At 32.9% G+C, this 12,600-nt stretch overlaps 1 protein-coding gene across 1 annotated transcript; it reads left to right on the forward strand.

Moving 5' to 3' along the window:
• Positions 1-1,940: 1,940 nt before the first annotated feature.
• LOC149253932 (benzyl alcohol O-benzoyltransferase-like) lies at positions 1,941-3,439 on the forward strand. The gene is made up of 2 exons (XM_089454630.1): positions 1,941-2,372; positions 2,463-3,439. The coding sequence occupies exons 1-2, from the start codon at positions 1,941-1,943 to the stop codon at positions 3,354-3,356; spliced, it is 1,326 nt and encodes a 441-aa protein (XP_089310756.1). The 3' UTR covers positions 3,357-3,439.
• Positions 3,440-12,600: the final 9,161 nt, after the last annotated feature.

The following is a 12,600-nucleotide window of genomic DNA, read 5'->3' on the forward strand; positions in this document are numbered from 1 at the left end:
CTTTTAATTAAAAAACTAAATAATTATATTCATTTTTGTTTTTTATTATATTTGTCATTTTATATATATATATATATATATATATATATATATATTAAAGGGACACATGTCAATTCCAATTTGAAAATGGGCATACTTACACATCTCTTTGGGTTGTAGAATGAGCCTCTCGGCTCAATTAGTATTTATATTTCAAATATATGATTTTATAAGTATGAAAACATTTAGCTCATGATATATTTCACATTGCCAAAATTTTAAAAAGTCATAAAACTTAACTAAATTATAATTTTATTTTAAATGATTTGTGTTGTTAATTAGAAAAAGAATATATATATATATATATATATATATATATATATATATATTCTTATGATAAATAGACTTTGTCTCAATATCAAAGGTCAATCTCATGACTTAGTAATACCTCATTGCAAAAAAAACATAACTCATATTTGTATGACATGAATATGACATTTTTTTAATTATCAATTTAATTAAAAATGTTGAAGGAGTATAACTACTTCTGAAATAAATCTCAAGTTTTCACCTATTACTACATCGAAAAATATTCTAAAATATTTTGTAAATTAAATATCTATTATTAAAACTATATCATAAAATTTATTATGATAAATAGACTTTGTCGCAATATCAAAGGTCAATCTCATGACTTAGTAATACTACATGCCAAAAAAAACACAACTCATATTTATATGACATGAATATGACATTTTTAAAATTAATCAATTTAATTAAAAATGTTGAAGGAGTATAACTATTTTTGAAATAAATCTCAAGTTTTCATCTACTAAAATATTTTGTAAATTAAATATCTATTATTAAAACTATTTTAAAATATTATGTAAATTAAATTTCTACCATCCACTTAATCACTTGCACAACAGATTAAAGACTTACCCTTACTTTATCATGAAGATTCTTAATTTCTAAATAGTCTTTGTTACAATACCATGGGCTAATACTATGGCTTATCAATACCACATACCTGAAAAAACCATAATTGACTTTATATGACACTATTTAACATGAGAAATTTTTAATTAATAAGTATAATTAAAAGTAAATAAATAATTACCATAATTGACTTTATATGATACTATTTCACATGAGAATTTTTTAATTAATAAATTTATAAAACAAAAACAAAAAAAATTACTTTAAAGGTAAATTTCAACTTTTGACTTATGTATATACTTATAAATATTCTAGAAAATTTGACATGGATACACTACTATTGGTTAATACTATGGCTTATCAATATTACATATTTGGAAAAACCTTAATTGATTTTATATAATACTTTTTCACATGAAATTTTTTTAGTTAACAAATTTAACTTAAAAAAAAAAAAAAAAAAAAAAAATTACTTTGTTCATAAATTCCAACTTTCTAAATAATCTTTGTTACAATATAATGGGCTAATACTATGACTTATCAATACCACATATCTAGAAAACACATAATTGACTTTATATAATACTCAATTAATAAAAAATAATTACTTTGAAAATAAATTTCAATTTACAAATATTCTATATAAAATTTAACATATATACAATACTATGTGCTAATACTATGTATATACTATGTGCTAATACTATGACTTATAATACCATTTCCTGCCCCTTAAAAAAAACTATTATAAAAATAAAAATTTAAGAATCCAATTCCATAAAAACATATGACGTCACCTTTGTTTTACATCTTTCATGTTTAGCCTTTCATGGCGGCTGGTATTCGTTATACTGGTCACAGCCTTTCATGGCGGCTGGTATTCGTTATACTGGTCACATCAGTAGAAAAAGGCGGGCTTCGATTTATATATATCTCACCAAACGCAGGCTTCAGCGTCTCATCCATCTTCGATTGCGTGCTCGCTTCATAGCCTTTCATTGATTCTCCACAGCTTTGTTTTCATGGCTGCTCTGAATATGAAGGTCACCAGAAAGCCGGCTATCCTTGTCGATCCTCTCCTGCCTACTCCCAAAGGGTTGCTATACCTTTCCAATCTAGATGATCAACTGTCTCTCAGATTTCATATTCCCAACCTTCAATTCTATCGGTTCGATCCGTCGAAAAAAGGTGAGGATCCCGCCAAAGTTATCAGAGAGGCGCTGGCGAAGGTTTTGGTGTTTTACTATCCTTTTGCCGGAAGATTGAGAGAAGCGCCCTTCGGTAAGCTCGTCGTGGACTGCACGAGCGAAGGCGTGCTGTTTGTGGAAGCTGATGCCGACGTTTCCATGGAGGAATTCGGAGACCTGCACCCGCCTTTCCCCTGCTTGGCTGATCTGCTGCATGATGTGCCGAGCTCTGAAACTATTACCAATTCTCCCCTCCTCCTCATTCAGGTTAATTGATAACTCATTTTTTGATGAACGCAATTCATATTCCAGTCGAAATTATGTTTTTTTAACGTGTTGCTTATCACGATATTTCAGGTAACGCGGTTGAGATGCGGAGGGTTCATTTTCGCCCTTAGTTTGAATCACACCATGAGCGACGCGCTTGGCCTCGTTCAATTCTTGAAAGCTCTCGGCGAAATGGCGAGAGGGGCTGCGAGGCCTTCGGTTCGTCCAGTCTGGGAAAGAGAAATCCTCCGACCGCGGACGAATCCCACAGTTAAATTCCCCCACTACGAATATGATCAAATCGAAGACAAAGACGGGCAGATGGCGAACGTGAAGGAGATGAGGCAGAGATCATTCTTTTTCGGGCCGAAGGAGATCGAGTCGCTGAAGAGACAAGCAGTAGGGCAAGGCAAGTGCCCGACCTTTGAAGTTCTATCGGCCTGTTTGTGGCGTTCGAGAACGAGGGCTCTCCAACTGCCCTCTGAGCAGGAAATTCGGTTCATATTCATGCTGGATGGCCGAGCGAGATTCGACCCGCCGATTCCCGAAAACTTCTACGGTAATGCGATCATTTTCCCGTGCGCTAAGACGACCGCAGGAGAGCTGGCAACCAAACCGTTGTCCTTCGCTGTGAAGTTGATCCGCCAAGCGAAAATGAGCGTGAATGGCGAGTACATGCGATCAGTGATAGATTTGATGGAGTTGAGAGGGCGCCCTCTCTTCACAGTGGTGGGCACCTATGCGGTCTCGGACTGTACTAAGATCGGGTTTGGAGATGTGGATTTGGGGTGGGGAAGAGCAGCCTACGCCGGACCAGCGGCAATGGCGGGCTTGGCAAGCTTCCTCATCCCTTATCGTAACAGAAGTGGCGTGGAGGGCATAGTGGTTCCAGTATGTTTGCCGCCGGCTGCTATGCATATATTTGAAGCAGAAATCAATGAAGCTATCGAGAACGCAGCCCCATATCTACGATCCTCCCTATAAAATAGCAATCTCTAAGCTTAATTATATTAAATTGCTGTTAATTGAATAAAATCTAATATTAAGTTGCTCTTACGTGAATAAAATCGGCACACTGCGCAAGAGTGTCCTTGTATTTCTGTGAAGTAAATTGGCACACTGCAACTTCTTGAGTTGTGTACGGTACAAAGGTCGTTGGGATTCGTTTCATCAGTTGAGAATATATGATTCTTATTCATTGAGATTGTTATATTTCTCCTTATTAACCATGCGAAAACCCCGCCGTCTTTCTAATCTAAGAGAAAGTGGAGTTACATCGAGTAAAAGAAGTTCCATTACATTAGCCCGCAAAATTCCACTTTGGATGGCCTCGTCTGGATTAACATCCAAAAATCTCAACAACAATCTCTTGAACCCTTGGCACCGGGTACATTCCTCCCATAAGAATAACTTCATCCAATTCCAATGTGGTAATCCATGGTTGTTTTTTACAACTCTTGGAAGGGATTCTTGTTCTCTCGATTAAGTGATCTGCTAAGATTTCAAACTTCAAATGAGTTAATGTAACATTCAAATGCTTTATACTCGTGATAAATGGTAGATTAATCTATCAACTCCACAACTCCACCTTCGCCTTTGTAAGGCTAGCTTATCCTAGGATAAGTCATTTTTTTTTGGTCTTTTTGAGCTCAACAAATAAACACTGGAGCATAGCATTATCAAAATCCTCAGCCCCAAAAAATTATCCTCATTTTTTTTGGTCTTTTTGAGCTCAACAAATAAACACTGGAGCAGAGCATTATCAAAATCCTCACCCCCAAAAAATTATCACCATTTGTGGCCTTTACCTATAATAAAAAGCTAACAAGGTTACAATAATTTGCGTGATAAAGTAGAGAATGAGAAGAAATAAATAATGAATGTAAAATAACCTAACATCTCAAGGGAAGGAACATGCCTCGAATACACCATTGGATATTTCAAGCATTGTTACATCGAAAGTACTCCCACTAAGATTCAACACAACAACTAGGCCCTCCTTCTCATTCATGCCATAAGAAAGGGTTGTTAGAGTAAGCTTATTGCTAATTCTTTTTACATCCAATCTTGTAATTTTATCAAGATATTTCGTTGCTTAGCACTAAGCATCACTAAAATAGAAATGCATTATAATGTCTACATTCTAAACGGTAACCCTCGACAATTTTTTTCCTAAGAAAAACTAGGTGTAGAGATGAATCTAGACTAGGTGTAGGGATGAATGTAGAATAATGCACAATGCAAAATTGAAGAGCTACGGTGAAAACAAATGGAAAAAATAGAGCACACGTGTCTTATTTGACTATTGTGCACTTATTGCCTTTGCGTTGAAACTGTATGTTGCGCTATATGATGTTCGTGTTGATCCATACTATCGTACTTATGCTTTTCCATATGAACGTTTCGCTACTCACTTTCCGATCACAGGCCACCCACGACCATACTTAGACTTTTTACGTACATCAAAATTCCTATCCAAAGATTATTCGGTAAATAAATCCCAACATTTGTATATATGTGATGCTATAGAATAAGCTATCAAAATTAGCATGTAATAAATCCCAACATTTGTATATATCAAAATTAGCATGTATCTCGCTAAATAGTACAAATGCCAACATTTGTATATATGTGATGCTATAGAATAAGCTATCAAGATTAGCATGTATCTCGTTAAATAGTACAAATGCCTTTGCCCAACAGGGAAAAAATAATTCAATCATGATTATTATTATGTCTTAATATTGATAATCTGTTACAATCCTTCACATGATATGTACAAATGCCCATCCAATACAAAACAAAATCCTCTTTTATTTTTTAAAAAATTAACAAATATATTTAAATGAATACATAGATTTTAATTATAATTCATGGTTTTTAGAAAAATAAATTATTTTTTATAAAATCAAAATATTTAAATATGGATTTTGAGTCAATTATGATTTAATTGTTTTTTTTTTTTATTTTTTTTTGGGAAAACAATTAGAGATACTAAATTGTATTGTTATTAAATTTAATTTTGATGCTTTGGGGTCCAAAACTTTTTGAAACTCATTTAAAGCTTTAAATGATTATTTTTTAGTCAAAAATTTGTCAACAAAGTTCATAATACACTAAGAGCTTTCCAACTAAAAAATCACCTTAATAGGAGTTTTTTGAGAAAGTTAATTTATATTGTTGACCAAAGTGATATTAAATAGATGTTAGGTCAATTTTCATTACTTACAATGTGGAGCTAGTCACACCTTGACCACCCTGATACTAAGTAGATGCCATGCTAACTAGCATCACTGAGAATGTGGAGTTACTCACATGTAGAATTTTAAAAAGGTATTAAAGAGACTAAAACCTTCACATTGATTAGGTATTGAGACATGTAAAAACTCTTAGCTTAACCCTAAATTATTATCATATCATGTTAAAAATTGAGTTAAATTGGGTTAAATACTAGGTTTATAGGAAACAACTTTGAAGGATAAGAAGGAAGTAGAAGATCATCTTAATGTAACAACCATTTAAAACATACATTATCCATGGAAACTCCATAGTGGCAGCGTTTTCTTTATATTTTCACTTATACACATGTGAAAAGAGTAGATCATATGCCTCTCCCCCAACTTGGATTTTTTGGATTTTTTCAAAGTACATCTTATGTTCGTGTTCTTTATACGTATGATAAGTTATGCAACATTAAATATGTGAATGAAATAAACACGTCATCTCTCTCTCTCTCTCTCTCTCTCTCTCTCTCTCTCTCACACACACACACATATATACGAACTAGGTGTTAGCCCCAATGTTGGATGGAAGAGCGATCTCTCTACTTGTGGGATGCTATGATGCTATGATATGTTGTTATTCTCTCCCCAACTTTTAACTTTCTTGTCATATTCAATAGTTTCTTTGAAGTCCTAAATTCCTCATATAAATTATAAAAATATGTCTTCACAAAGAATATATATGTGTGTGTGTGTTTAATATTACTATAAAGACTAAATATTATCTTTTTATTTTAGTCTAAGCCTAGGCAAGGGCAAGCCCCAATGTTGGATGGAAAAAAACGATCTCCCTACTAGTGGGATGTTATGATGCTATGGGTAGATCGTTTTTCCATTCAACATTGGAATTAGATGTATTTTGGGTAGTTGGGATAAATGTTATTATTCTCTTCCTAGATTTTATCTTTGTTGTCATACTCCATTCAACATTAGAATTGGATATATTTTGGGTAGTTGGGATAAATTTTATTATTCTCTTTTTAGCTTTTGTCTTTGTTGTCATACTCAATATTCTCCTAAAAGTCCTAAATTCCTTATATAAAATATGAAAAAATAATTAATATATATATATATATATATATATATATATATATATATATATTACTAAAAAAACTAAATATTATTTTTTGCTTTTAAGGGAATGAAAAATAGAAAATTAAAATATTAAAAATTATTTTTCCTTAACCTGAGTGGTAGGTGAGAAATTTAAATACAAAAAATGTAAATTAAATATTAAAATATTGAAGAAAATAATTATGATAATTTAAATTAGGGAAAGAAAATAAATTTATAGTATTTTTATTTTTAAAAAATCAATTAATACTACTACATTATTATTAATTTTGTATTTTGTATTTTAAACTGTATATAAAATATACATAGTAACAAGGGGCTTACCATATGAAAAATCAAATCTTTTTCTTTTAATTTAAAATTAAAATTAGATTATTATTAATAAATTATTTAGGAGATATAAAACTTAAGGTAGAAAATAATACTATAACAATACATAGTCTATAATCCAAACACATTTCATCAATAGAAAATAACAAGATAGAAAAAAATACAACTAACAAAAAGAATAGAGACTAGTGGAAGATGATTTTTGCTCGAGAGCAATATCTAGAGTTACCTCCTCCGTTGTTGATGTTTGCAATGGAGATTCTTAAATTTTAAATAGGATTTGTTACAATGTCATGGGCTAATACCATGGCTTATTAATACTAATGCCCCAAAAAACCCATAACTCACTTGTTTATATGTCATTTTTTAATTAATCAATTTAATTAAAAGGGAAAAAAATAACACATAATTATTTTGGAGATAAATCTCAAGATTTGATTTGTGTATATTGTTATTAATATTCTAGAATATTCCTTGGAGGTTAAGTCCTTCCACCTAACACAACCATATAAATTAAGTGGTTGGTAAATTCCCATAGACATTAATCTATAATAGGTAACAAAAAACTTATTACATGACACATCTCACATTGCTAAAATTAAAAAATCATAAAACTAATTAAATTATAGCTTTATTATTATACAACTTGAGTGGCCTAATGGTTAAGAGCATGTGTTTCCTAGTAAGAGGTCACAACCAGAGGGGGGTAGAGTATGTATGCCTTCAAAGACTTTAGCAGTTAAGGGAGGTTCATCCCTTGTCCCACAAACAAGGGACTCTCATACACCAATTTGGTCTCTGGACGTGACATTAAAATCAAATATATTATTACTAACAATTACACCAGATGTTACAAATGAAACACCGTAAGGAATAAATTCGAGAAGAATAACATGAGCTTGAACACCTACTAATTCTACACCTTAAATGCCCACTATGTTGCAAGAATGAAACCTTGAAGCACTTGTTTTAGTTTTGAAAATATGCTCATTTTAAGGTTAGCCCCTCCATGCTCTCATCTAATATTCCCTAAAATATTTCTGTATTGGGAGATTCTCTCCCCTGGGCCATATATTTTCACACAACACAACATTAGATTAGAATTGGTATCTTATATCTTTGGAACACAACAAACATATGTGTATCAAGTGATTTTAGCATATTGTTGATGTACTTAACAAGAAGGGTCTCTCATTTGTGCACATTTGAGTTTGCATATCCAAGCAAAAATGTGGAGGGGAGGATGGAAATAATCCACTTACATGAGTTAATGGACTACTAGATAATGCACAATAAACAAAGTGTCACCTCAAGGATATTCTCTAGCACACTACACACTCTCAACCTTCAAGCAACAACATTAACATAAGGAAGTCAAGTTGTAAGAGAGTGTCAAGAGAAGCAAAGGCATTGACCCGCAACAAGAACCCTAAAGTGGTCTCTCACTTCGACAAATTTCCTACTATTGCTCTGTCCATCATGATGAACCCACACATGACAATTATGGATAGCTGATACTAAGCCCACAACTAAAGGTTTGGGGCCTCCTCCCAAGGATGAAGACTCTCCTCCTTGAATGGGTTTAATTCTTGTAACATCATGGTCTATCTACTGAGTTTGACCATCTGCATCAGTTGATAATATATGACTCTTATTCATTGGGATTGTTATATTTCTGCTTATTAACCTTGCGAAAACCCCGTCGTGTTTCTAATCTAAGAGAAAGTGGAGTCACATCCAGTATAAGAAGTTCCCTTACATTAGCCTGCAAAATTCCACTTTGGATGGCAGCACCCATTGTTATAGCCTCATCTGGATTAACACATTTACTTGGCGTATTTCCAAAAATCTGAACAACAATCTCTTGAACCCTTGGCACCCGGTACATTCCTCCCATAAGAATAACTTCATCCAATTCCAATGTCGTAATCCCTGTTTTTTTTTTACAACTCTTGGAAGGGATTCTTGTTCTCTCGATTAAGTGATTTGCTAAGATTTCAAACTTCAAATGAGTTAATGTAACATTCAAATGCTCTATACTAGATGCATCTTCCATGATAAATGGTAGATTAATCTATCTAAGAAGAATATGACAACTCCACCTTCGGTTTCTATGCAGCCTCTTGAAGCCTTTGTAAGGCTATCTTATCCTAGAATAAGTAATTTTTTGTCTTTTTGAACTCAACAACTAAATACTCAAGGAGAGCATTATCAAAATCCTCACTCGCCAAAAAAGTATCACCATTTGTGGCCTTGACTTGCAAAAAAAAGCTAACAAGGTTACAATAATTTGTGTGAAAAAGCAGAGAAGGAGAAGAAATAAATAATCAATGTAAAATAACCTAACATCTCAAGGGAAGGAACATGCCTCGAATACACCATTGGATATTTCAAGCATTGTTACATCGAAAGTACCCCCACTAAGATTAAACACAGCAACTAGGCCCTCCTTCTCATTCATGCCATAAGAAAGGGTTGTCAGAGTAGGCTTATTGCTAATTCTTTTTACATCCAATCCTGTAATTTTACAAACATATTTCGTTTCTTAGCACTAAGCATCCCTAAAATAAAGAGGCATAGTAATGACTGCATTCTAGACAATATTTCCAAGGTAACCCTCGACAATTTTTTTTCCCAAGTCAAGAAAAACTAGGTGTAGAGATAAATGTAGACTAATGCACAATGCAAAATTGAAGAGATACGGTGAAAACAAATGGAAAAAATAGAGCACACATGTCTTCTATGTGATGAACAATCCTTTTCATAAAATAGTTATCTAGTTATTTGACTATTGTGCACTTATTGCCTTTGCGTTGAAACTATATGTTGCACTATATGATGTCTGTGTTGATCCATACTATTGTACTTATGCTTTTCCATATGAATGTTTCGCTACCTCACTTTCTGATCACAGGCCACCCACAACCATACTTAGACTTTTCAATGTTCATGGCTGCTACGTACATCAAAATTCCTATTCAAAAGATTATTCGGTAAATAAATCCCAACATTTGTATATATGTGATGCTATAGAATAAGCTATCAAGATTAGCATGTATCTTGCTAAATAGTACAAATGCCTTTGCCCAACAGGGAAAAAATAATTCAATCATGATTATTACTCTGTCTTAATATTGATAATATGTTACAATCATTCACATGATATGTACAAATGCCCATCCGATACAAAACAAAATCCTAATGTCTTATACCAGTACCAAAATAGATAGTAGCTTAACATTCACATGATACATGCAAATATCGCATTCCATACTCCATCTTAGTATCAATCATTATTTACGATCAAATATAGTTTGAACACTTTGTAAAGTTAAAAAAACAAATCCATTGTTGCCCTACCAGTAGCTTACAGGTAGTTAGAACATTTTTGGGATGTACCTATTGCATCCATGAGGAATAAAGATGAACCAAAAAGTGGAAGTTAGCAACTCCATAATAACATATAATTAATGCTTTACTATGACCCAATTTAGATACATATAAAGATTTGTCGTGTCCAATTCTAGTCATCTATCCCTAAAACTTTGTTGAATGTTACAATGATCTTTGTCAATCAATGACATGAACCAATTTCATTACAATATCATGGGTAGCATACCTCAGAACCAAAATCGCATGTAGAACACATAAAGCATAACTAAAACATATGTTCTTGTGGATGTAAGGGAATGGCATAAAACCCATAGGTTCCCTAAAAATTTCCACTATAGTCTTCTTAAATTGAAGAGAAAAACCCCAACAAAGGAACCAAATTGAAAACTCAAAGCAAGATTTTTGAAGCAACCACCCATTGAAGAAGCAGATTATTACATCATTGTGCATTAGTTAGAAAGTTGATGAAATAATGTTTTGTTCAGTGATTCAACAATGGCCCATTAAATTTGACATCCCTAATAGATTTCATCAACACAACAAGTCACCCATCATTGAATTGGATTCATATCAATTAAGACATATCACAAAAACCTAGTTTTGATTCAATATCTTCATATTAGTCAAGTCATGTTAGTATGAACTAACTTTTATTGGATGGTTTAAATTGATAACAAATTTAACTAACCATTTGGAATTTACATAAAAGAGAATCTCCACAAACAAATACAATGAAGAATTCAAGCACTCTTTCAGGGTAAATCCACTCATTTGATAAAAAACATGGATAATACACAAGAAGTTCAATTATAAGCCATGTTTAACAAGTGAAACTAAATAGTTAGTTTCCCAGAAAAATGGAAGTCCTAATCTGTATTAAGGTTACAATTCTATATAGGCAGTACTACCCATTTGGAGAATGTGTCAAACATTAGCCAGTACAATAAATATATCTTGCAATTACAGACATCACATATATATCAATTCATGTATCCTCTAAAATATACAAAGTTGACACCACATCAAAATTTCCTTCTCATTCCTCACTGAATATAAGCATTCTACTCCATACGTTCAAAACAATACAAAATTATCCAATCCACTGGGTTGCGATAGCCTGTGCTTAGCCTATAGCGCATGAAAAACATAAACACAAAGCTTCACTAGAGAAGCAGAATAAGTTGTCTGAATTTCATATCTAGGAAGTGGTACTATAAATAAATATGTCGAATAAGCTCCCAATGGTTCTATTAGTACATGTGACGATTAAGTTTAAATCACATTTTGGATAACCTGCTAAAATTCCTCAGGGTTCCAAAATCATTTGTAAGTACACCATCACAACGAGCAACTGATTCAGATAATGAGTATTACAATCAGTCCAATGTTTTGGAAAAATGATTGGCTTTTACAATCTTTGATATCCAAGAGGAATGGCCCTCATTTTAATAGTTTATATTGAAAATTTTAGTGACCTGCACACTGTTATCTTCATGGCAATTTTGGTTTAAAAATTTGAACTATACATTATGAGGGTGATTATAGTGCATAAATTGGAATATAGAAGAATACTTCCATGTCCAATTCCCAATATATGGAAATTTAATGTATGGAATCATATTAAGTATGAGGCACAAAAACAAATAATGCATCATACTTTTCAAGTAGCCAAAAAAAAGGAAAAATTAAAGGAAGACATTCCCTAGAAGATAAAATGAGTGGAATAATCCTTACCTGGATCCCGAAATGTGACCATACTAGTGCCTTTGAAATCACAATTCTAGTAGTTTCTATTGTGAATCTGATAGTAAGTATTCATTGTATATGAAGCATGGGCATGAACAATATTTGGATTATAGTAAGGTCCACCTTGACGAATTGAAGCACGATTTTCACTACCCATCCCACAAGAAAAATCAAAAGACTCTTGAAGAACAGATGGATCAGAACTTGGTTTGGCAATGCAATAAAAAACACTGCCAAGGCCTCCCCTTGAACCTTTTGGTGGTCTTGAGAATAAATAAATCATGTTAGGTGGTGGGCTTGCAGGAGGAAAATATGGTGGAGGAGGAGATGCACACCAACCACAACTCAAATCTACATCATATAATTTTGAACCATCCGGGTTTAGCAGCCCAAAGTTCCTCTCA

This window comes from Pinus tabuliformis, chromosome 7 (assembly GCF_031772625.1).
Source record: "Pinus tabuliformis cultivar Carrire ecotype Pingquan chromosome 7, CPIR1, whole genome shotgun sequence".
Taxonomy (NCBI): domain Eukaryota; kingdom Viridiplantae; phylum Streptophyta; class Pinopsida; order Pinales; family Pinaceae; genus Pinus; species Pinus tabuliformis.

Excerpts from the sequence above, each read along its gene's own strand:
- LOC149253932 (XM_089454630.1), top strand. The coding sequence starts at position 1,941 with ATGGCTGCTCTGAATATGAAGGTCACCAGAAAGCCGGCTATCCTTGTC. Across the intron at positions 2,373-2,462 it reads CTCCCCTCCTCCTCATTCAG|GTAACGCGGTTGAGATGCGG; the intron begins GTTAATTGATAA and ends ACGATATTTCAG.